The sequence below is a fragment of the Dermacentor silvarum genome, chromosome 11 (genome assembly GCF_013339745.2).
Source record: "Dermacentor silvarum isolate Dsil-2018 chromosome 11, BIME_Dsil_1.4, whole genome shotgun sequence".
Classification (NCBI taxonomy): Eukaryota; Metazoa; Arthropoda; class Arachnida; order Ixodida; family Ixodidae; genus Dermacentor; species Dermacentor silvarum.
In genome coordinates this window covers 117641010-117663316 of record NC_051164.1, presented here as the reverse complement: position 1 = coordinate 117663316, position 22307 = coordinate 117641010, and the positions used below count along the sequence as shown (strand labels likewise).

General features: G+C 45.6%; 1 protein-coding gene across 3 annotated transcripts in view; it reads right to left on the bottom strand.

Annotated features, from left to right (window-relative positions):
* The window catches only part of LOC119432357 (AP-3 complex subunit delta-1-like), a 213500-nt gene that overhangs the window by 95120 nt on the left and 96073 nt on the right, over nucleotides 1-22307 (bottom strand). For all 3 annotated transcript variants that reach the window (XM_049659316.1, XM_037699524.2, XM_049659315.1), the window contains exons 18-24: nucleotides 19320-19412; nucleotides 16097-16160; nucleotides 14322-14390; nucleotides 11786-11870; nucleotides 10423-10515; nucleotides 8311-8500; nucleotides 3577-3688 (exon numbers count right to left, since the gene is read on the bottom strand). In XM_049659316.1, the coding sequence (XP_049515273.1) occupies nucleotides 3577-3688; nucleotides 8311-8500; nucleotides 10423-10515; nucleotides 11786-11870; nucleotides 14322-14390; nucleotides 16097-16160; nucleotides 19320-19412 (706 nt within the window). The remainder of the gene's footprint in view (nucleotides 1-3576; nucleotides 3689-8310; nucleotides 8501-10422; nucleotides 10516-11785; nucleotides 11871-14321; nucleotides 14391-16096; nucleotides 16161-19319; nucleotides 19413-22307) is intronic.

The window sequence follows — 22307 nt, the reverse complement described above, 5'->3', positions numbered from 1 at the left end:
GCTCATTGTAATCACAGTTGCTCGTTGAAGCCTCGAGCCGCAGCTGCAGCAGTGGGGGAGCGTGACGTCAGCGGCAAACGCCAGCATGCGGGCCTAGGATGGCGTCGCACGGTAAACAAAATTTAATCGAACGGGAACAGATGCGCGCCTTGTGTAAAAGGATGATATCGCGTGGGAAACAAAACACAAAGCAAAAGACTGCTGGCTCATGCCCTCGGCTGCTACGCCACATCGTTCTTTATGTAGGTGGCATCATGAGTCTTCATAAGCGCTGATTCGCATATCGTAAACCAGCGTAGTGGTTGGCGCGTTGGAGCGGAAGCATTAGTCCTCCAAAGCAAACGAAGGTGTCTCCGCCGAATACAAAGAAGCTTCTTAAGGAAATCAAGGTGTCCCAATCAGAACTCAGAAGACGGACCCGTGCTAGCACTACTCACCTACAGTTAAACCTGCTTATAACGAACCTCCATATAACGAATTCCTGGATAGAACAAAGTTTTTGTATTCCCCGCCGTGACTCCATAGAAGCACATGTATTTGAAACCTCTACGTAACGAAGTGGCAGCAGGAGACCCCCTCAATATAACGAATTTTCTCCGCCGACAACCTAGAGATTTCGCCCCAAATTTTGTCATTTTTGCGCGAGCAGCAACGGGAAGCACCTACTCCGTCACGACGGAATGCGAAGCGGCTGGCGTCGCGCTTGGCGAGCTCGAATTCACGGCGCGAGAGCGAGCCCACGTGTGCGTGCGTGCGATCGTGCGCGAGGCTGGGCCTGCATCCCTCGACCTGGCGATCTTGCCGTCGCGGGCGTGACCTTTCCCCTTCCCTTCATTCAAACCTGACCCCGCCGCTTGCTGCACCTGGACCAGCCCGCCAAGCCAGCACTCTCCTTTTCCTGTTGATGCTGCCGAAGGAAAAAAAAAACTCATTTTTTATCAACGCGCTGGCTGCGTCACTCTCTGCTTACTGCGCAAGTCTCTGCGCTTCACTTCACTAACTTGACACTAGGTGACACTATACGATGCTACGATGCCATCGTGTCGCTCGCTCTATGTTTCCGACGCCTCGCGCTTCTGCGAAACGACACGCGTCCACGCATCCAGTACCTGGTGTGACATTCGAAGGATGAGTGCTTCGACGAAGAAACGCGAGATATTGACCTTCTCTGCAGTACGCTTTGAAGATAAGCCCGCGCGGGCGCACACTTTTTCCACATCGCAGATCGCTTTCAAGATACGGCGGCCGCCGAAGAAGTAAACGCCTTCCTTTCTCGCCCCTCCCCCACCGTGCCTGGAGCGGAAGCGCGCCCCCCCCCCCCCCCCCCCCCCCCGCCCTTTTCCATCGCGCGCGCGAGATTGAGTCGGCTGACCTCCGCAAGCTTTCACTCGCACACACAGCGTAAGGCACGCAGCGACTATGTTGCCGTGTTTGGACTTTACACGGAACCTCAAAGCCACGATCACGGTGACGGCACAAATGCGCTTTGCAATAACATGTGCTTCTGCGCGGTTACTACTCCGACGGCGACAGCGAATTCGTACCCCCCTACCAGCAGCTTCTCCGCGTTACCGGGAACTTATCTCGAAGGCCATGCTCTTGTGCGCAGCAATCGGCAGCAAAACGTCATGGTGCCCATGTTGTAAGTTCACTATCGCTGGCGACTGTCATCCGGGCCTCGCAACTCGAGAATCGAACGTTTGCGCACATGGGATTTTGCCTATTTTGCGCCTGTGCGTGTAGAACAATAAAAATAGTATGCACTAACCGTTTGGTGGGCAATGAGCGACTACGGCTTAAGCATTCAGCCAATGCATGGGGTTCAATGGGGGCTGGGTGGGGGAATCTTCGCGAGTACATTCAAACCGCAATTACGCATTAAGCGGGTACGTATTATTGAGGTTGGACTGTACTGTCCTTACTTCGTATAGCTGTCTGCTGATTTGCTCTCGCAATCGCAAAGACCTTTGCCTTTCGGGCAAAACTGGGACTTTTTTGTTCATCACAACTTTAGTGTATTGGGGGTAAATCTTGAGCGATAGTACATACGGTAAGCGTTTCTTTTTTCAATTTTTGTGCCGAACCTGCATATAATGAAATCCTCTTTATAACGAAGTTTTTCGGGAATTTGTGAATTTCGTTGTATCCAGGTTTAACTGTATAACGAACCAGCAACAGATGATCCCAAATTTTATTATCAGAAACATTACAGACTTACATATATTATCAGGCACAGCCGCCAAGCTCATGGCTCTGCTGGGCAACATTCTTTTCCTATAAGTTTGGAGAAACCGATACCTGGCTTCGCTACAGCTGTTGCACTAGCCATGTAAGAGGCGGGTTTATTGTGAGTAGAAACGGTGCATTTCGGTAAATAAGAAATGTTACTTTCATCATCATCATCATTGACAGAAGCTGACCTGCCCCTCAGAAAAAACCTGGATCCGCCCCTGCACTTAACGAGGTGCGCAGAAAACGCGGTGTTATGTGTGGTGGAAAACACAAGACTAAAGGCTATAAAGGCACAAATAGGCATGAAGCGTTCATGTGGTCCTGTCATTCAAGTACGATTTCCGCTAAAGACTATGGTGATGCAAACTCTGATGCTTCACTTCGGCTGGATGCTAGCACCGTTTCTGCTCTTTTACATTGCGCTTGCTGAGCTCCGGGAGTTGTGCAAGTTAACCGGTCCGCTGCCAAATACGTCTGAATTAAGAAGAGTTTGATTCTATTAAATAACGTACATGCCTGCGAAGACCAGAGGACCGAGACCGAATTATCAGATTTTTCAAATAACGAGGGCCTAATTAACGAGTTTTTACTGTAGTGACATTGTGAGCACTCTTGGGTCTTTGTTAGGCGTGAGTGGATGTATGCATAGTACTAAAAAGTCACACATAACATACAAATCCACATTTACCTCGTTCCAACATCAAAAGTGAAGCGCAGATGCAAAGCCACATTTTTCTACAGGTGTTTTATAATGGCCGCAGGTTGCAAGGTACTACGAGTACATTGTATTGCTTTTTGACAGTGAACGTTTCTTACCAAATCATGAATGTTATGGATTTGTCACTTGGCACAAGATGTGCTGGTATCATTGTGCGTTGCATGTTGCATTTTTTTTTTTTTCTGAGTACATTTGCCAAATAAAGAGTTGGCACTTTCAGCACAGTTTGGTTCTTCACCGTCAGTACAATGTGACAATTCATTGATTGATTCAAGGGGTCTAACTTGAAAAAAGCAACAATGGGAGCTATAAGAGATGACATGGTGGAGGGCTACAGATTAATTAATGGCCCTTTTCTAAGCGGGAAACAGTCATGTGCCCAAACAAGTAAAATGCAACAAGGTGTCAATTAACACTCCAAGGTGATAAAGAGTGCTCTAAAGATATAGAATGACAACTTGAGATGTCTTGCAAGCTCTTTGGGGGAAGTGGATCAGGATGCACAACCAGCTGTGCTGCTACCAGTGCCGGACTCACTGATTATGTGCGAAATGGTGGCAAAGGGTTAAAAGAAGTATATTGTGAATGGCCTTGCACAAAGCACTCTCAATGAAAACTTCACACACCTTGTGCTTTCTGGATGGCTTCCCTTCTGGTTCTGCTGCATGCTTTGCACTGCCTGCAGACAAGCTCTCGTACTGTGCCTGGCTTGGCAGCCTCTCCTCCTCGTGCAGAGGTCTGCATATAAACACGCATGTAACCCTCACAGCGCGTGACCTCCACCTAAGCATACCACACTGGCTTAACGGTTACAATAGAACTTACATTCGTGCCATTACCTTTGGTCGCATTTGAAGTTACCTTCTATGAGCAGCTTTCCTTACGGTCACTGACTGACCCTCGAAGAGACAGATGCCATAACAAAAAAAGGAAGGCATGAGCTGCTGCCTTGCATGTTGGCTGTCAGTGAATGTTCAAGTCACACGCAAACTTTGGAAAGCTGAGCCCCAGGTTTAACAAATCTGTTTTTATCTCTTGATACCAGTTCTATCTAAGCCCTCGTGTTTCTGAGTGCATACTATTCGCAAAGTAATTTTGTGCCCAGTATCAACTTGCAAAGTCCTTAGGCTTCATAACAAGTGAAAACAACTTGGCTCTTTCCATTTGCTAAGAGGCGCATGAGTCTCGGAAAAAAAAAAAAAAAACGTCACAAAAAAATATGCCATTTCCTTAATATTTTTATCTACATATCATGGTGCACCTTCTGCCATCATTTTTTAACTAGCTAAAAATGACATGTTGTTGAGGGGAAAAAAAAAAAAAAAACACTTGATTTACACTTCGAAATGCTTAGTTTCGCCCATGAAAGCACTGAAAATGACCCATTTCGTTGTGATGTGTTTTGTTGTCACTGATCTCGGGGGCGTGCAGGTGTTGTGAGAGATGGAGAGGGAAGACGCATGGCAACACAGCAAACAGATTTTATTTACACGCGAACTCAAAAACCTCAAACCAAAAACCCAAAAAGACCCTGAACTAGAACACAATGCATAAATAAATGTTAACAAAAATGTACAACCTAATGACTCAATAAATATCCTTATTTATTATGACTCAATAAATAGCCACGTCGATAATGCTCAGACAACGCCGTTTCTCCTTCGATCACGCCTCGGGTCACGCGCCTCGCGCGCTCGCGCCGTTCAGAACGCTCCGCTCACATCGTCCTTGTCTTCTTTTATGGCGCCGCCGGCGTCTTACTCATGACATTCGTGCAGTTTGCCATTCCAAAATCACTTATCAGAGCCAGGTCATCTTGGTCTCATTTGAAAGAGCACCTTTCCGGCTTGCTGTCCTGTCAAAAACGATCCTTCAGTGCTGCTTTAGAAAAAGCCTACTTGGTTTTGTAGCTTGAAATGCATATTTTTGCACTCTTATTATTTTTATTATTTTTGCAAGTCACAAACTGTGGGAGCGGCACTGTCTTTCTGCTACTAATTCAATTCTCCTAATTTTTACAGTGGGATCTCATTCATACGATCTTCACAGGAACCGGAAAATAAAACTAGGGATGGGCTAATAGTGAATTTGAGGGTCGAAGCGAATTCCAAGCGAATGGTGATATGTTCGAATAATTTCAAATCGAATAGTTCGAATAGTATATATCACATAAAACCTAGTTAATTCGAATTTCACGGGACCGGAAAAAAAGAAATGTCCGAATGAACCGAATTATCAGGGTATCCAGAAAATAATAAGCAAATGCTTACTACGTCAGCACAGATTTTATTAGTGGAATGGATGAGCAAATCCTTTTGCTATTTTGCACAAAAGCAGTGCGGAAGTTGCAATTCTCGTCACCTCGTGACTGATTGGCTCTCGCAGCAGCGATCGAGGCCTCGCGACCTCCTTCGCAGCACGGCAGCGATGCGCGCCATCATTTTCGACATGCTTTGCACTACCGCGCGCACATCCTGATTATTTTTTCGCCAGTAAGCTGACCACCAATAGATCGCACTTCCATCGCGATGTAGCCGGTGCTCTTCATCCTTGACAGCTTTGCACCGAGTCAAACCGAAACAACTGTTTGTCGCAACCGCGTCCGCTATCGATGCGCTTATGAACGGCGACAGTGCGGTGCTTAAGGCACGCGGCCGACGCACGCACCGAGTCGGAACTAAACTACCGTTCGCTGTAACAACTGCAGACGAAATTGCGGTCGCTATCTATGCGATCATGGGTGGCCAGTACGTAGGCTTTTTAAGCACGCGGCCAACGTGCGGATTGAGTCGAAACGAAACTACTTTTTGCCGCAACCGCAGCGGAAGAAACCGCGGCAGCTATCTACACTATCATGGATGGTGACTTTGTAATCCCGCAGTCAATGCGTTGTTATGCGCGGCGGTAAACGCAATAAAGGCACAAATAGGTACAAAGCGTTCCGTCGCTGCTGTCATTCACATGCGATTTCAGCTGAAGACTATGGCGATGTGTACTCCGCTGCTTTGTTTCGGTTGTATGCTAGCTCTGTTTCTGCTTTTTTTGCGTTGCACATTTCTAGCTCTTTAATGCAAGAACGTATAGCCTTCGAGATTTACAGCTGATGTTTGGCTGCCATGACTTGAAGCATAGCTTACGAGATGTGTACCGACCGTCCGTGGCTTCTGGCTGCCTATTCGGAAGCGCCGAATAATTCGAAAATATCGAATACCTGAATTCGAATCGAGGCGAATAACGAACATAGAATAATTCAATCGAATATTTGACAATACTGAATATTTGCCCATCCGTAATAAAATGTATCATCCGAAAATCGTATTGTCCCAACATAATCGTACATAAGAAAAAGAAATGGTATATAAGAAAAAAACTTCTCTGAAAAACGTATCATGCAGAATCGTTTTAACGAGATTCCACTGTATTGCGTAAATACTAGAGAGAGTCTTTGAATGCAGAACCACTACAATATGGTGTGAACGATTATGATATATAGCAAACCAGCCTGTGTGAAAACTGCGCTGTGCCAACACTGCCACGCCTGAGCCACAGATAACGTTTAAATGCACCCTACATGTCTGTTACAATATGCGGCTGCTGGGTTTGTTATTATGTTAGTAAGCACTTACTTACTAACAATGCTTTAGCCATTGGAAGTGTTCTAAGAGGTTATGGGACTGTTTTTAGACTGTCGAAACATAGAAATTTGGACTGAACGAATAAGGAAGTGCTCTGCTGTACGCTTCTGCTATAATGATCTTGATAACTAAAAGAAATTTCCACTTCTCTCAGTACAATTCTCAGCAATTAAAATATCATACTAGGAGTGCATGCCTGCTAACACTACTTGTGCCACTGGTGGGCGCTGGGGACATCGAGCTGATCCATTTTCGTATACAGTGGAATCTCGATGATACGATCACGGCTAATATGAATTTCCGGATGATACGAATTTTTCTGAGGTCCCGGCCGAGCCCCATTACTTTGCAACGTGCTAGAGAACGCTTGTTACGAATCGATTTTCGACCCGCGTCGGCTGATACGAATAAACGCCACCCCACCGACGGCCGCAAAAGAGAACAGCGCGCAGTCACGCGGGTTTTCACGCCGCGCCTGCGCTGTCCAGCGCGGAAGCCACGACTGGGCGCGAAGAGTTTGAAGCAGTGGCGCTGTTGTTGCTTTTCTTTTTGTCTCTTTGCTCGCTGCGGCGGCTGCGCTTATCCACGCGCGGCCGCCGCAGTGCAGGTTCGTGCGGTCTATCACTTCAACAGAAACTGAGGGGCGTAAGCGCATACAAAGGTGAGAGCCGTGTGGAGATCGCTTTTAAGATACGGTGCGCGTGACACCACCGACAGCCGGCATAGGCGAAAAGTACAAGAACGCACAAGAGCTGCCCCCCCCGCTCCCTCCCGCGCTACCTTCCCGCTTTGCTCCTTTCGCGTGGGGAGATTGCGTCGCCAGTTACCCTTGCGCTCGGTTGCAAGAATTTGGCGCCGCAGCACAGCGGCGCCCCCCCCCCCCCCCCCTCCCTCCCTCCCATAACCCTACGGCCTTTCGCGGAATGGAAGTCGCGTTTGCTCTCCGCTGTGCGTTCGCTGTCCGTGAAGGCGCGCGTGCCCCGCGCGCTTTCACTCGCACATACGGCGCGCGGTGACGACTTTATCGCTCTTGGACTCGTGCTCCACGTCTCATGCTCCTCCTCCGCATCACCCTCGTTGATCTCCTCTCCCATCGGTGGGCACATCTCGTGCTCGCTACCGCCCTTCTTGGCGAGATTTTCCCGCGGAAGCCGCAATTTCCTCTCACGCGGCTGCACTGTAAGCGGTATGCGTATACGTGGAGTTCTATGGGAGGGTAAACGGGAGTCGGAAAAGGCCGCGTTGTAGACAGTTCTGCACTATAAACGGTTACGTTATAAGTGGTCTATACTGTAAATGCTTTTTACGTACGTGTGCCTGAGTGAGGTCACCTCTCGACTCTTTAATTTAGCTAGTTTTATTTGTGTTTCGATGATACAAATTTCGGCTAATACAATTTTTTTTCGTGACCCCGTGAGATTCGTATCATCGAGATTCCACTGTACAATGAAAGCAAGAGCCTTTGTGATGCATTGTGACTGAATTTGGCTTTCCAGCAATGACCCATCGTTCACCGGTAGCACAGAAAGCCCCGGCCACCATCTAGTCAGATTATTGGTTTGAATGGCTGAGCATTGTACCTAGCTGTGAGAATCCAATTTCAGATTAAAAGGTGTGACCAGATGTGATACACAGTGACATGATTCAGGCTGTTCTGGCAGAGTGATGTGTGCTCACGTGCTGAACACTGAAAGTGACACATGCTGGAGACAAAAGGGGTCTCACTCTTCCAAGTCGATGTCCAAGGCACGATGTGGGTCATCAGCATTGCGGTCATCGTCGTCGTCATCAGTCAGGCGAGCACCTTCGGGCATCTCGACGGATGTGTTGACCACACCAAGTGGACCAGGCAGTTCCTCCTCGTCCGACTCTGAGGCCACTGCCAGCTGGGACGTTTTCTTCCGCCTTTCCTTGCCTGCGCATGCCGCAAGATCACACCAAGTTGCAGGATCGACGCTGATTCAACAGTAATGGAAACAGCATTGCATTATATTGAAGCAGTTTTTGGAACAGTGGAAATAGAGACTCAGATGTTTACTGCACCACATCAACACCAAAGTGGATTAATAGTGAATGCAGCTTTGTAGCACACACAGTAAACTCGTGTTATAACGAAGTGAAACGGACAGCTAAAAAATTTGATATAAGCGGTAATAGAATTGTCAACAAATCTAAAAACTGAACGTAAAAACTACACGCGGGCGAACTACCGATAAATTCTAACCCTTTATCATATAGCATGACAGAAGGGTGCAGGTATGTCCCCTTTTCACAATATGGAAGGCCTCTACTAATACTCACGTGAGCCAATTATTACTTTTAAAAAAGCTATCTCTGTTGCATTAAAAATTGCACACCGCCGATACCTTTTGCAATGAAATGCCAGATGCAACGACCCAGATGACTTCACTGACGGCTGATACTGCTTCAGGTGTGCATTTACACAACAGCCTGATTGGCCCACATACACCTTGCGAAAGCAAAATTAGGTATGCAATACACGAAATACATTTGACGAACTCTTTGCAAAGTTTAACCCCTTAACCGTTTCGGACGAGCACACTCGTCTTTGCCGAGCTATCCCAAAACTGTTTGACGAGTGTAGCTCATCCGCTCGACATAATATCTCCTTCTGAGCATTTTGAACGAGACATGCTTGTTTGCAGGCTAGTTGGTGTGTCGCTTCACAAGCAGCACTGGGCAGGTAATTTCTGTTTTTTCAAACACCGTTTCACATTTCTTCGGGGGGAAACTCGTTTAAAAAAATGGCATCCGGTGGAGGTGACGCATGTGTTTCTGGCCCGTTGTCACGGAAAAGAAGCATTTCGCCGTTGTCCTGCACTTTGGATGGTAGTGATTCAGAAACCAACGTTTACTTCGTTTCTGGGACCAAACAATAGCGATGACTTTGAAATTAGCAATTCATCATATGAAGTCCACTGCTCAGAAGACACTATTGCGAATGCGCACCATTGGCGGTACATCGATGGGAAGGACATTGCCAACGAAGGCTCCTCGGCTTCCGTTTTTGGGCATCCCTGGTAAGGCTTAGTTCAACATAACATTGCCTGATGACTTGATAAAACTTTCCGAACAGTGCTCTTGCTCTGTTTTTTATTGTTGATTACCAGCAGGTATCTGGCCTCCTTTATCATGAGCAATAGCAAACTTTAATATGCTGATTTGACTTAGTATGAGCTTGAATTTTTTTTTCAACACCGATAACTTGCGTTTTAGAAGCAAAATATTCAATATCAAATTTTAAAAAATAGGCAGTTTGGGCACAGAACTTGTCAAAATAATAAAACAGTTAAGGGGTTAATGGAACACTCCAGGAACTTTCTTCGAACACAAAAGCAAACACATTCAAGTTAATCTTTAGCAAGAAATAGGATATCAACTTTAGGTATGGCCCCAAGATGTTCCAATTCGTGAGCCATCCAGTGTAGAATAAGAATTACTGCAAACTTGTACTGGTTGCTACCCTCTAAACCAAAACATGCCTTTTGCTCAACATCTTTCAAAACTGTTCTGGAGTTAGCACATACTGAAATAAGTCATTTTATCTGAATAAAAGTATACACACGAAGTATGAAAGTGTGAGGGTGACATCTCTTTCCTGACCATGAAAACTGTGTGAATGTAACAAGTGAGGGCGCGCCAAAATCAAGCAGAGTATATATGAAGAAAATAAAAGACCTGCCAAGCACGAAGGCACAGCATTGAGAAGACCTCTGATAGTGGTGCATGCTAATTTTTTCCTTTGTGGCCAATTTGTTGCAAGCCAAGTCCTTTACAATAAATGTGCTAGCAGACAAGAATATCCCAATAACTCGCCTTTCTTTAGCTTCTTCTTCTTCTTCTTGCCGCCATCTGCCACATCCCGCTCCTTGCGACTTGCATTAAGATACTTGTCGGATGAAATGAGACCTGAGCAGCAAGAATGGTGAGTGGTGTATTCAGAGATTGGGCTCTCACAAAGCACAAGCCTTAATTTACTAATTTCTTGAAACAGAATAAAGACGAAACAAAGATCGGGAAGCTATGCTGGCATTGAAGCACAGACTCCAGTGCGAGAGAGTGCATTGAAAGCTTCACTGATTTTTAGACACCAGTTTAAGGGAGCACTGACATGAAAACGTTGTCCCGCATTTTTTGCTTTCCTAGGTAGATGCCATCTCCATAATTGTGGTACGAAGCCTCAATTCCTCGAAACTGCCACGAATAATTATAACTTCAGCCTATTTTTTACAACCCGTTCAAAACATGCACCAAGCGCAATGTAGCTTTGGATGTGAAAAAGGATACTCCTCACATCACGAAAAGCCGTACAATGTCGCTAAAAGCTGCCAGATTGGTCTCTCGGAATCGCAGAGGGACATGCACTTCCTTTTGGTCCTGCCGAGTGCTGAACAGACTGATTTTGGCAGCACGGCCATCGTGGGTGTGTAAGCGTTAGTGGCATCTGGTACCACGAGACCACCACAACAAGCTTTAGGGACACGATGTCTTCTTTAAGGGGTGTGCAAATATCAAATTTTCAATTTCAAAGTTAATTGGAATAACGAAAAGCAAGTGCAAATCGAATCGAATATCTTTTGAATATTTTTCAAATGCGAATACTACTGCTTTTGTAAAATATAAATTTTTTTCACCCACCCCACCTAGAGGTACAAATGGAATAAAAAGCAAGTTTATTGTACAGAAAATAATGATCAGGAAAATTATGCTCTTTAGTGAACAAAATTCTCTAATACAACACATCTGCTTGACAGTATCATAACTGCAGTTATTTAATGTTGTCGTGAAAGAAGAATGGCTACTCGACATGTTCAGGGAGCAGCGACATCCACCTGCATGTCACAGTTCCATCAGACACTGAAAAAGAGCTGCTCACTGGACACATTACTGTCTGGTATAGGCAGGTATCTCTTTTCATTGAAAGTTGAATAGTACTGAAAGTAGCACTGAAAGCATTTGTTTCGCTCTTGAGGAATTTTGGCTCATTAACCTAATTATACTAGGTCAATGGCTATCTAATAAAGCAATAAAAGGAAAACAAGAATTTTCTGTCAGTACTTTAAAGAGGCAGCATAAGACAACATCCTATACATGGCTCAGAGAACATGTACACTATATTTTTTGGCAGGATGATGACATGCTGTGGAGCATAAATAAATAAAAGCCACAATGCACTCACCAGGTATGTGAAGAGGCACCGACAGATCGATCTCTGTGACAGGGATGTCATCCAAAGCTGCTGCTTGCAGATGCCCGTTGGCCGACTGAAATGCATGTCAACTGTAGCACACTGGACCAGCACAGGTGAGAAAGTGAATGTTGTTCTAATCAAGACTGCTAGATAAGAAAGAAGCAAACACTTGCCTACATCACCTCATCATGGCGAATAATTTGGCTCTCAGAGACACCGTTATGCACAATTCGGCTACAAGGTAAACTCCCTGTACAAGTTTAACTACAACAATTCTACCTTCTCGACAGATGTGCTCAGTGCCACATTACGGCATGTCCTCACTGTTTCAATAGGAGCAATACAGTTAAACCTGGATGAAACGAAATTGAAAATTCCCGAAAAACTTCGTTATAAAGAGGATTTCGTTATATGCAGGTTTGGCACGAAAACTGGAAAAAGAAACGCTTACCGTATGTACTATCGCTCAAGATTTACCTCCAATACAATTAAGTTGCGATGAACAAAAAAGTCCCAGTTTCGCCAGAAAGGTGAAGGTCTTTGCCATTGTGACAGCAAATTAGCAGACATGCAACTATACGAAGTAAGGATAGTACAGTCAAACCTCGTTATTACGTACCCACTTAATGCGTAATTGCGGTTTAAACGTAGTCGCGAAGATTCCCCTACCCAGCCCCCTTGAACAACATGCATTGGCTGACCGCTTAAGCCGTAGTCCCTCATTGCCCACCAAACGGTTAGTGCGTACTATTTTTCTTGTTCTACACGCACCAGGCACAAAATCGGCAAAATCTCATGTGCGCAGACGTTCGATTCTCGAGTTGCGAGGCCCGGACGGCAGTCGCCAGCGATAGTGAACTTACAACATGGGCACCATGACGTTTTGCTGCCAATTGCCGTGCACAAAAGCATGGCCTTCGAGATAAGTTCCCCGCAACGCGGAGAAGCTGCCGGTAGGGGGGTACGAATTCGCTGTCGCCGTCGGAGTAGTAACCGCGCAGAAGCACATGTTATTGCGAAGCGCATTTGTGCCGTCACCGCAAACGTCGCTTTGAGGTTCCATGTAAAGTCCAAACACGGCAACATAGTCGCTGCGTGCCGTACGCTGTGTGTGCGAGTGAAAGCTAGCGGGGGTCAGCGGACTCAATCTCGCGTGCGCGAGGGAGAAGGGGGGGAGGGGGGCGGAAGCGCGCTTCCACGCTAGGCACGGCGGGGGAGGCGAGAAAGGGAGGCGTTTACTTCGGCGGGGGCCGCCGTATCTTAAAAGCGATCTGTGATGTGGAAAAAGTGCGCGCCTGCGCGGGCTTATCTTCAAAGCGAACTGCAGACAAGGTCAATATCTCGCGTTTCTTCGTCGAAGCACTCATCCTTCGAATGTCGCACCAGGTACTGGATGCGCGGATGCGTGTCGTTTCGCACAAGCGCGAGGCGTAGGAAACGTAGAGCGAGCGACGCGATGGCGGCGTAGCGTCGTATAGTGTCACCTAGAGTCAAGTTAGTGAAGTGAAGCGCAGAGACTTGCGCAGTAAGCAGAGAGTAACGCAGCCAGCGCGTTGAAAAAATATGAGTTTTTTTTTTTCCTTCGGCAACATCAACAGGAAAAGGAGAGTGCCGGCTTGGGGGGCTGGGCCAGCTGCAGCAAGCGGCGGGGTCAGGTTTGAATGAAGAGAAGGGGAAAGGTCATGCCCGCGGCGGCAAGATCGCTGGGTCAAGGGATGCAGGCCCGCCTCGCGCATGCTCGCACGCACGCACATGCGGGCTCGCTCTCGCGCCGTGAATTCGAGCGCGCCAAGCGTGACGCCGCCGCTTCGCATTCCGTCGCGGCGGAGAAGGTGGTTCCGGTTGCTGCTTGCGCAAAAATGACAAAATTTGGAGCGAAATCTCTAGGTTGTTGGCGGGGAAAATTCGTTATATCGAGGGGGTCTCCCGCTGCCACTTCGTTACGTAGAGGTTTCAAATACATGTGCTTCTATGGAGTCATGGCGGGGAATACAAAAACTTCGTTATATCCAGGAATTCGTTATATGGAGGTTCGTTATAAGCAGGTTTAACTGTATTACTCATGTTCAAAATTTCACTGCAAGTAATCCACACTGCCAATTAGAATACCATTATTGCTTTGAAACTGGTACGGAATTTCACACTTACATGGATGCCAATCCTGAACAATCAATTTTACAGAGGAAGCACTTAGTTTTGTTTCTTACTCTTTGCTCACTTCCATTTATGAAACTCCTACAAGTACTAGGTTTATGATTTAGCGGGTTTGACAACCCAAAGCAACATGCAGGCAATGAGTGATGCGATAGTGGGAGGATCCAGACTCATTTTTTGACCTTTTCACCCGCTTAAACAACCACTCGGAGCACGAGTGCTCTTGCATTTCACCCTTGTGTGGTTGTGGCAGCTGCCAATCAAACCTTGTGATCAGCAGCAGTGTCAAAGCAAGCTGCTGGCCACACAAAGACTGGGGTTTTGCTGAAGCAAGTGCTTGGAGAAATGCAGAGCAGGTGTGTCTGCGTACCCTGCTTTTGGGCATAGCCTTCAGGTAGTGCGGGTTGCTGGCCTGCTCTTGCCGTCGGACTTCTCTCATCTGCATTGCAAGAGGGCATAGAGTGAGGCTCATCTCTGCAGCAGTCTGGTAAATCGTACCACCACAGATTTTTTTTTACTCACACAGTTTCATAACATTACTAGAGGAAGCCCGATGGGAATCGTGGGTAGTACATGACTTTGTCCATGATTGGGCATGGATGTACATCAAACCTTTAGTAAAATGAAGCTGAAGGGGAAGCTAAAGATAATTTGTTTTGAAGGTGGTCTACCCTCATGGCCAACGGTGTCCGCCGAGGGTTGGTAGATACTAGTAGGTAAGCCAATGACAATGCAAAAGCCCACCATTGAAGAAATAAAGAGCATGCATGTCTTAACTTATTGCTCTTACATAAACCGATTGCTCGGCTTATCAGCATTTTGTGAGTTTGTCGGCACTACAATCCCATTTTCATACAAAGCTTGTCGCTAGATGCGAATAGACCCTGTTACGCCAAACAAGCATTCTAGAAAATCAGAGGCTTGCAGTGCTTTGTCAGCACACTTAAGAAAAGCCGATAAGCCAAGCAACGGCCCTGCACTCTCCATGGCCAAATGCACTCTCCATAGCCAAAAAAAAAAAAAAATGAACAATTTGTTCCAATTTTCCTTTATGTGGAACTGTGCTTGGACATTACAGGGTTAAAAAAGAAAATTAGGAAATTTTACGTGCAAAACCACGATCTGATTATGAGGCATGGCGCAGTGGGGGATTCCTAAATAATTTGGACCAACTGGGGTTTTTTAATGTGCACCTAAATCTAAGTACACGAGTCTCTTCAAATTCCCCTCCCCCCTATCGAAATTCGGCCGCCGTGGCCGGGATTTGATCACACGGCCTCATGCTTAGCAGCCCAACACCATAGCCACTAAGCAACCACGGCAGGTATTACAGGGCTAAATAAGAAATTTCAGGTAATATACCATTGTCCTTCTGAAGCATGCTTGTTTAATCTTTACATGACACAATGCGCCAAAGGCACTGCCCATTTAAAGGTGTGTGAGTAACAACCAGACCTAACTTGATTGACTGACGAATTAAAAAGCCAAGCCAGTGATTGGGTTTAACGTGCTAAATTGACAAATGGAGATTCTGAGGGCTCCAGATTCATTTTAAGCGCACACCCAATGCTTGGTACTCAATAGTTTTTGCATTCCGCTCACACTGAAATCTGGCTACCACACAGAGGACTCGAAAAACAAACCTTACAGCAGGATACACTATCATACTATATCTACAGCACCATCATCATCATACAGCAATACCATCATACATCTCCCTCACATCACAACCATGCACAGAAGGTAGATGTGCCAAGATGGAAGACCAAAACATACCCTGAATCTTTTCTGCCAAAAACATCAAAAAAATCACCATCCTCAAAACATTGTTCTCATAACTGACACCTGTCATCTTCAAAATACACTAGTGGATATTTTCAATTATAAGTAGCTTATATATTTGTTTTTACACTGTACTACTACTTGTGTTCCTTTTCTCAGCTATTCCTGTACTTTGTATATTCATTTAATTGTTTGAATATCCAGTTTTTACATTTCACACATGCCTGTTCCCCTCTGTAATGCTGTTAAGCCCCTAGGGTATTAATAAATTAAACGAAATTAGACACCAAGAAAATGAGTAGTTCCAATATGCAAGGATAGGGTTCATCAGTGTTGGCTGTAGCATGCATTGGCTAAACTTACATTCTCCAGTTCTTCTTTGGTAGGTTCATACTTTTTTTCTGAGAAGTGGGACATTGCTGCACTCCTGAAATCAGAAAAGCTGTGCTGTACAAACAAAATATGAAATCACAGAGAAAAAAGTGCTCTGAAGGGTGCAGGAGTATCAACTCAGTCTTGTTAAAACCCGGGCCCTAAACTAAGGCTTCTTTCGACCTTGTTCATCTTAGTTTCTTTAATACTAACTGCCACGTTCCAATTGCCTTTCTGTCTAACAATTCTGCATTACAATCCTAGGCCCAGATGTGTTCACCCCTTCAAAACTCTCTCGGCATTGATTTAGTGAAATCTCATTAGCACAGAAAAGCAAAAGGCTTGCTTACTTTAAAGTGCAGCACTCATGATGTTATCATGACATCACAGCCTTCATAATATCTGGAAAGCATATTAGTGCAAGCGAACAAGGAACACAAAAAGATACAGGCATCACGGTTTACTAAGTTCGACAGTTTATTTTTTGGAAAACCACACTTATATACCATGTGTTTATTCATTCAATTAAAAATTAAACTGTGTGGTTTAAAATACTGTAACTCAACAGTGGATTATAAGGGAAGTCATAGTAGAAGGCACGAAATCAATTTTGATCACCTGTGTTCATTTAAAGCGCAACCAAAACATGGTACACAAGCATTTTTGCATTCTGCCTTCATCAGAATGCAGCTGCGGCCTAGAATGGAACCAGTGACCTAGTGCTCAGCAGTGCAATGCCATTGCCACTGAGGTTGTGCTTTATGTGCTTGCTCATTAGGAATATCAGACTTGAAAATACTCTGCAAATGACAAGTAACTTTTTACGTTAATTACTGCTCTAATGAAGTGCTTCTTGAAATGGAGCAAATATAGCAATCTATACCCACTTATTTATTGCCCGATACTCACAAATATAACTTAAATACTTCTTCTTTTTTTGAGTAACACATCTGGGCCTAGGATTGCAATGCAGAATATGGTCAATTTCCATTGATTTGACCTTGACGGTACAGACAAAATTGATTGACTTGTCCAGTGGGCCAAAATAGGGAGTTTTAGTATAGCAGAAAACAGAAAACGCAAGGATTTAGCGTTAGCGTTGTGCGCTGCAAACTGCGCATGCGCAGAACGTAAACGTAGCCAGAACTCTTACGCACGTACGCTATTTCCGGAATATAGCGTTCAACACTAACGCACGCAAGGGATTTCATATGTAGGGCAAGATGACGGCGCCCATTGAAGCGAAAGTCGTCCACTTCGGATCTATCAAGTCAACGGCCTACACTGTTTGGCTCATTCGTTCCCCGCTAATGCTCGTGTTTGCTTTAGATTTGTGTGATGATGCTTTAACAGCGGCATACAGGTAACAAATGGGCATTGTTTTCGATATACATTCTCAAGTAGCGGCGGAGTAGGCTGAAGAACAGGGTTTATTCATGTTTGCTTTATCTGCCTCGAGATGGCACCGTTCCGCTATTTTAAAACACTACCTTGTACTGCGCAGTGCAGCCTTTCTTTGTGTTAGCAATGCGTCGCACACTAACGCTAACGTAAGCGTTTTCCGCTATACTAAAACTCCCTATTAAAGAACAGGCAGAAAAAAAAACCAAAACACACTGCCTGCTTCAGTTTGCAGAATTTTTTCGATTCTAATGCACACTAAGTTTTTATGGGTTCAAAGTAGCAAACAGTAGAACTTTGTTCATATGTACTGAAAAAAAAAAAAAAAAGTACTGACCGGGAAAACGTACGATCCGAAGTCCCTAAAATATTTCACAGACTCGACTGTAGTTGAAATCTAAAAAATGCGAAGCATTGCACGAATCAATGCAGCACGAGACACCAACATATGTGTGGGGCCCAAAGGGCCTCAGGGAGGCGTCATTTTTTCTGCTTCAGCAAGCTTACGTTTGTGCTCGTAAAATTCGGCCTGGGTCAGCAACTTCTTTAAGCGGGGCATTTTGGCGGGACGTTTTGATGCGACACCACCTGATGGGGTTCGAGCGACGCACATGGTTGCTTTGCTATTGCATAGTGTTTTAAGACAAAGGTGGATGGCGTCGGAATATGATGCCTACAATGCCGCCAGAGCAAAACATGATGCTCACTTTGCCGCCTGCAGCAGGGAAGGCAGCACGTTTGGGTTATCACCTACTAAAAGCGTGCAGCACAGTTTCAATGGCACTATATACTCCACACGCTGTAAAACAGATAAATAACAGCACAGTTTCAATGGCACTATATACTCCACACGCTGTAAAACAGATAAATAAAGATGGCTAGCACAATAGGGTTGGCAGAGATAGTTGTGAATGCAGCATGCATGATTCCGGGAGGAGATTTGCCGGTATGGGAAACTGAGTGCTCACCGGCGATTTCACGTGAGACGGGCCGACGAGTATTAACGCGATAGCATTAAGGGCCCCGTGTTGCAGAAAATCCGACGTCGGCAACCGGCGTGCGATGTCGGCGCGGTGGCAGAGAAAATCATCCCCAACTACCCCAACCACCTCGACCACACAGGCCCTCCACATGGTGCAAGATTTTGGTGAACAAAAATTGAATTTCTCAGTGAAATCCGTCAGAAAAATGGTAAAGAACTAGTTTACCATTCGGCGTCGGATTCGCCGTCGGATTGTTTACCAATGGGCGTCGGATTGTAATTTGAATCTACAAGAAAACCTAATTCTGCTACGAGGAAACTCAAACAAACCCATTTTTCAGCATTTCTACCAGACCTACAGCCGCACGTTCGGGTACTTTCCTTGCGAAAATGATATCCAGATGGCGCTCGCATCCTAGGCAGGTCAAATTGGGACTTCGCCTGCTAATTCGTTTTGGACGTGCGCACGTGTCGGGGCAATAGCAAACAATTATTAAAATAATAAAAAAAGGTGCAAGGCCTTCACATTTCAATATAAGACCACTTATATTGCCCCTGGAAAAACGTCTTTCCAGCAAGGCATGTCTGTTTAAAAGTGAAGCCGACTTTAAGGGGATCGGTGTAAGCTTGGTTTTTATAAGCTGGCTTTCCCACATTCTGTGTTGCAGTGAAGCCTACTGAAACAAAAATGTGATGCGAACGGCGCCCGATAACGCTATCGCGTTCCACTCTTAAAGGCGAAGCTTAAGCGTCCTCCAAATTTTATATTTATTAACTACATAACCGCCCGAAGTGATCGCCCAGTGATCGCCCACTCACTTTCTGACTTACCTTTCTGACTTGATGAATATCTCGGTTGTATTCTCCTCCTCTTCTGATGAAGATTCTGAGGGTGGGTCATTAATCCATTGGTCCAGGTCCAAGCTGAACAGAAAACACACACGTAGCTTCATGACACCTTCAGTCAATTCTCTTTAATGTTGCATTGTAAAAAAGATAAACCATTTTCCATGCCAAGTCTGTACATTTGAAGAATGTTGAACAGCAAGGAAACCCAGTTTCTAATTTTGCTGGTACCTTTAGACTGCAGAGGCAGCATCCTTGGGCGATCTCTTTCAGAGATAGTGTAACTTTCCCGAGATTTCAAGAGACTTGGCACTGGACAAGTGGAAGTATACAGCCAACAGCCCTCTTGTCACTGTGTGAAGATAGCAACCGCTGCACAGTGCCAGAAACTCTGTCAGCCATATAAGTAGACACGTCAAGTGCCAAATCTTGGGAAAGTGAAACTACCTCCGCAAGTGATCGCCCAATACCGCATCTGGCTTAGCCACAGGGCAGCCATCTGAATGCACCACCACATGCACTAGAAGCATTTACAGTCAATGTCTGATTGTTCAGACTATGTAGGAACGGCGAAAAAGTTAGAAAAAATACGGCAGTCGGAAAAAACAAATGCATGCCTTTACTGCCCTTAAATGGGCCCTGAAACGATTTTGATGATTTTGCACAAACTTACTGAGTCATTAGGGTAGGTCCTTCTTATCATTAAGTGACATACTAACACGCTCTTCGTAAAGCGTCTTTTTTATTACAAGGTTTTAAACATGTGCATCGCTACTGATCACAGCAGCGCCGCTCCACTGATTTTTCAGCCGCCCCATCCCAATTGACGCATTTGCTCATCAATAATTTTTCCAACTTTATGGTGAACAAATGTTGTTCGTAGTAAAGTAGAACCCACTTATCACGATACCAGTTTTAACAATACATCGATTATAACTATGAGACATTGTTGCTCCGTCAACTTTTGTATGCTTTCTATGCTGAAGTAACCCGCTTACTACAATGCCCCCATGCCGCATTATTGGTTATAATGATAAGTCTGGCTGCTAGGTGTCCGTGCCAAAAGGTAATGGAATGCAAAAACCTTCAAACGAAAAAAGGGACATTTGAGCTGCTGCACCCTCGCCCGCCACCCCAATGGTCGCCACGCACTCGTACAATGGAGCCTGTTTTCCAGCATTCTCACCATCGCCAGCCTTGAGCCTCTCTCCCGTCACCCTTCCGCCCCTCCAAACACGAATGGCCTACGCCTATAGCTCTATGCCGTGCCACCTTCTGAAACAGGAATGGACTGTGCTAACTGCACTGACAGCACTGCTCCCAGATTGCTCGCTGGCCCCTCAATCTACACAGTTCTGCCAACGGATTAAGTCGCTCGTGCTCGTATTTGCTAGTTACGTCGAAGTCGTTCCTGGCCATGTGGTTTCTCAGCCTTGTTTGACTTGCTGGGAAGAAAGGGAAGATAGCTGATCTGCCCGTGGATCACCGGCAATGCACGACATTGCCAATGAAAAGAAAGAGCACTGCTAGAGATTTGGAAGCTAAGTGCTTCTAACCGATAAGGCACTCATCGTGAACGTGCTTGCATCAGATAGTGAAGCCAACAGTGACGGCAACGAAATGTATGGGTGTTTCAGTTACTTTTGTGCTTTAATACATAAAACAGCATTTTTCTTAAAAGAAGTAACTGGAACGCCAATGCCTTTTGTCAGACATTATGAAAATTATTATCTCAAAACTGGTGCAGTCCTGAGAATTCGTTCCAGGTGGATATGCCTAATCAACTCACTGGCTATAATTCGTAGATCTAAATATGAGCTGTAGAGTGATTAATGAAACAGTTAATTTGCGTAATTATGTTAATTAAGCATTTTGATTTCTCTTCGACCTAATGGCTGCCTCATCGAATATTTTAAATCAAGGGTTAGAACTGTGCTATCTGCCACAGACAATTCTAAAATTTCTCGGACCTTCTAAAAAAAAAGTCACAGGCCTGCGCGGCATACGCAGCACAGTCACAGCGTAAGCTGGTGGAGCGGCTCAAGAGTAGCTTCAATTTGGGCACCACGCACAACAGGGTCTTCGCGGCAGTCTGTTCGCCTCGTTTTGACAAGAACAATCTGAACTGTCTGCCCGGTGCCGACTTACATGTCGGGCGCGCCGAGTTTGCAGGTACATTAACTAGATGGCGCCACCATACTGGCTGAGACTCGGCAGCTCGGGAGCGCGTTGATTACGCGCCTCGTCTGAATCGCATATTGTTGTCTAGTAACGTTCGTCGTCTCTGCCCCTGTGAATGCTGCGTTTGCAGGCAACTTACCTAGATGGCGCCACTATACTGGCGGAGGCTCGAGTCGTCTCACCCTGCGTTTGCCTTAAATAGGGTATTTCCGACAGCCCGGTCGCAAGAGCTTGTGTGGCTCAGTCGTAGAGTATCCGGCGCCCACGGGCACGGGTTCGATCCCGGCGGGAATCGGGTACTCTTTTTCATGTTTCTGGCGATAGCGGTTACGCGGGGGACGCCGGCGGCGGCATCATCGCGACCCAAAACGGCTCAATCTACTAATGACCCTCAATCTATCCAAATGCAACCTGTTAAGATTCACAAACAAAAAACAGCCCCTGACGGCAAGCTATTTCATGAACGCCACACAGCTGTCCCTTGTTAAGGAATATAAGTACCTAGGAGTTATTTTTTCCAGCACTTTAGCATAGAATGCGCACGTTGATTACATTGTATCGAAGGCTAACAACACATTAAACTTCTTGAGACGCAACTTTAAACAAGCACCGGCCTGTCTGAAGGAAACCCTGCATATGTCGAATGTACGCCCACTTTTGGAATACGCGTGTAGCACTTGGGACTTTTTTATTAAAGTTAACATCGACGCTCTGTAGTATGTGCAATTGCGAGCAGTCCGTTTCTTCACAGGTGACTATGACTATTCTAAAAGGGCTTTTGAAATCAGAAAT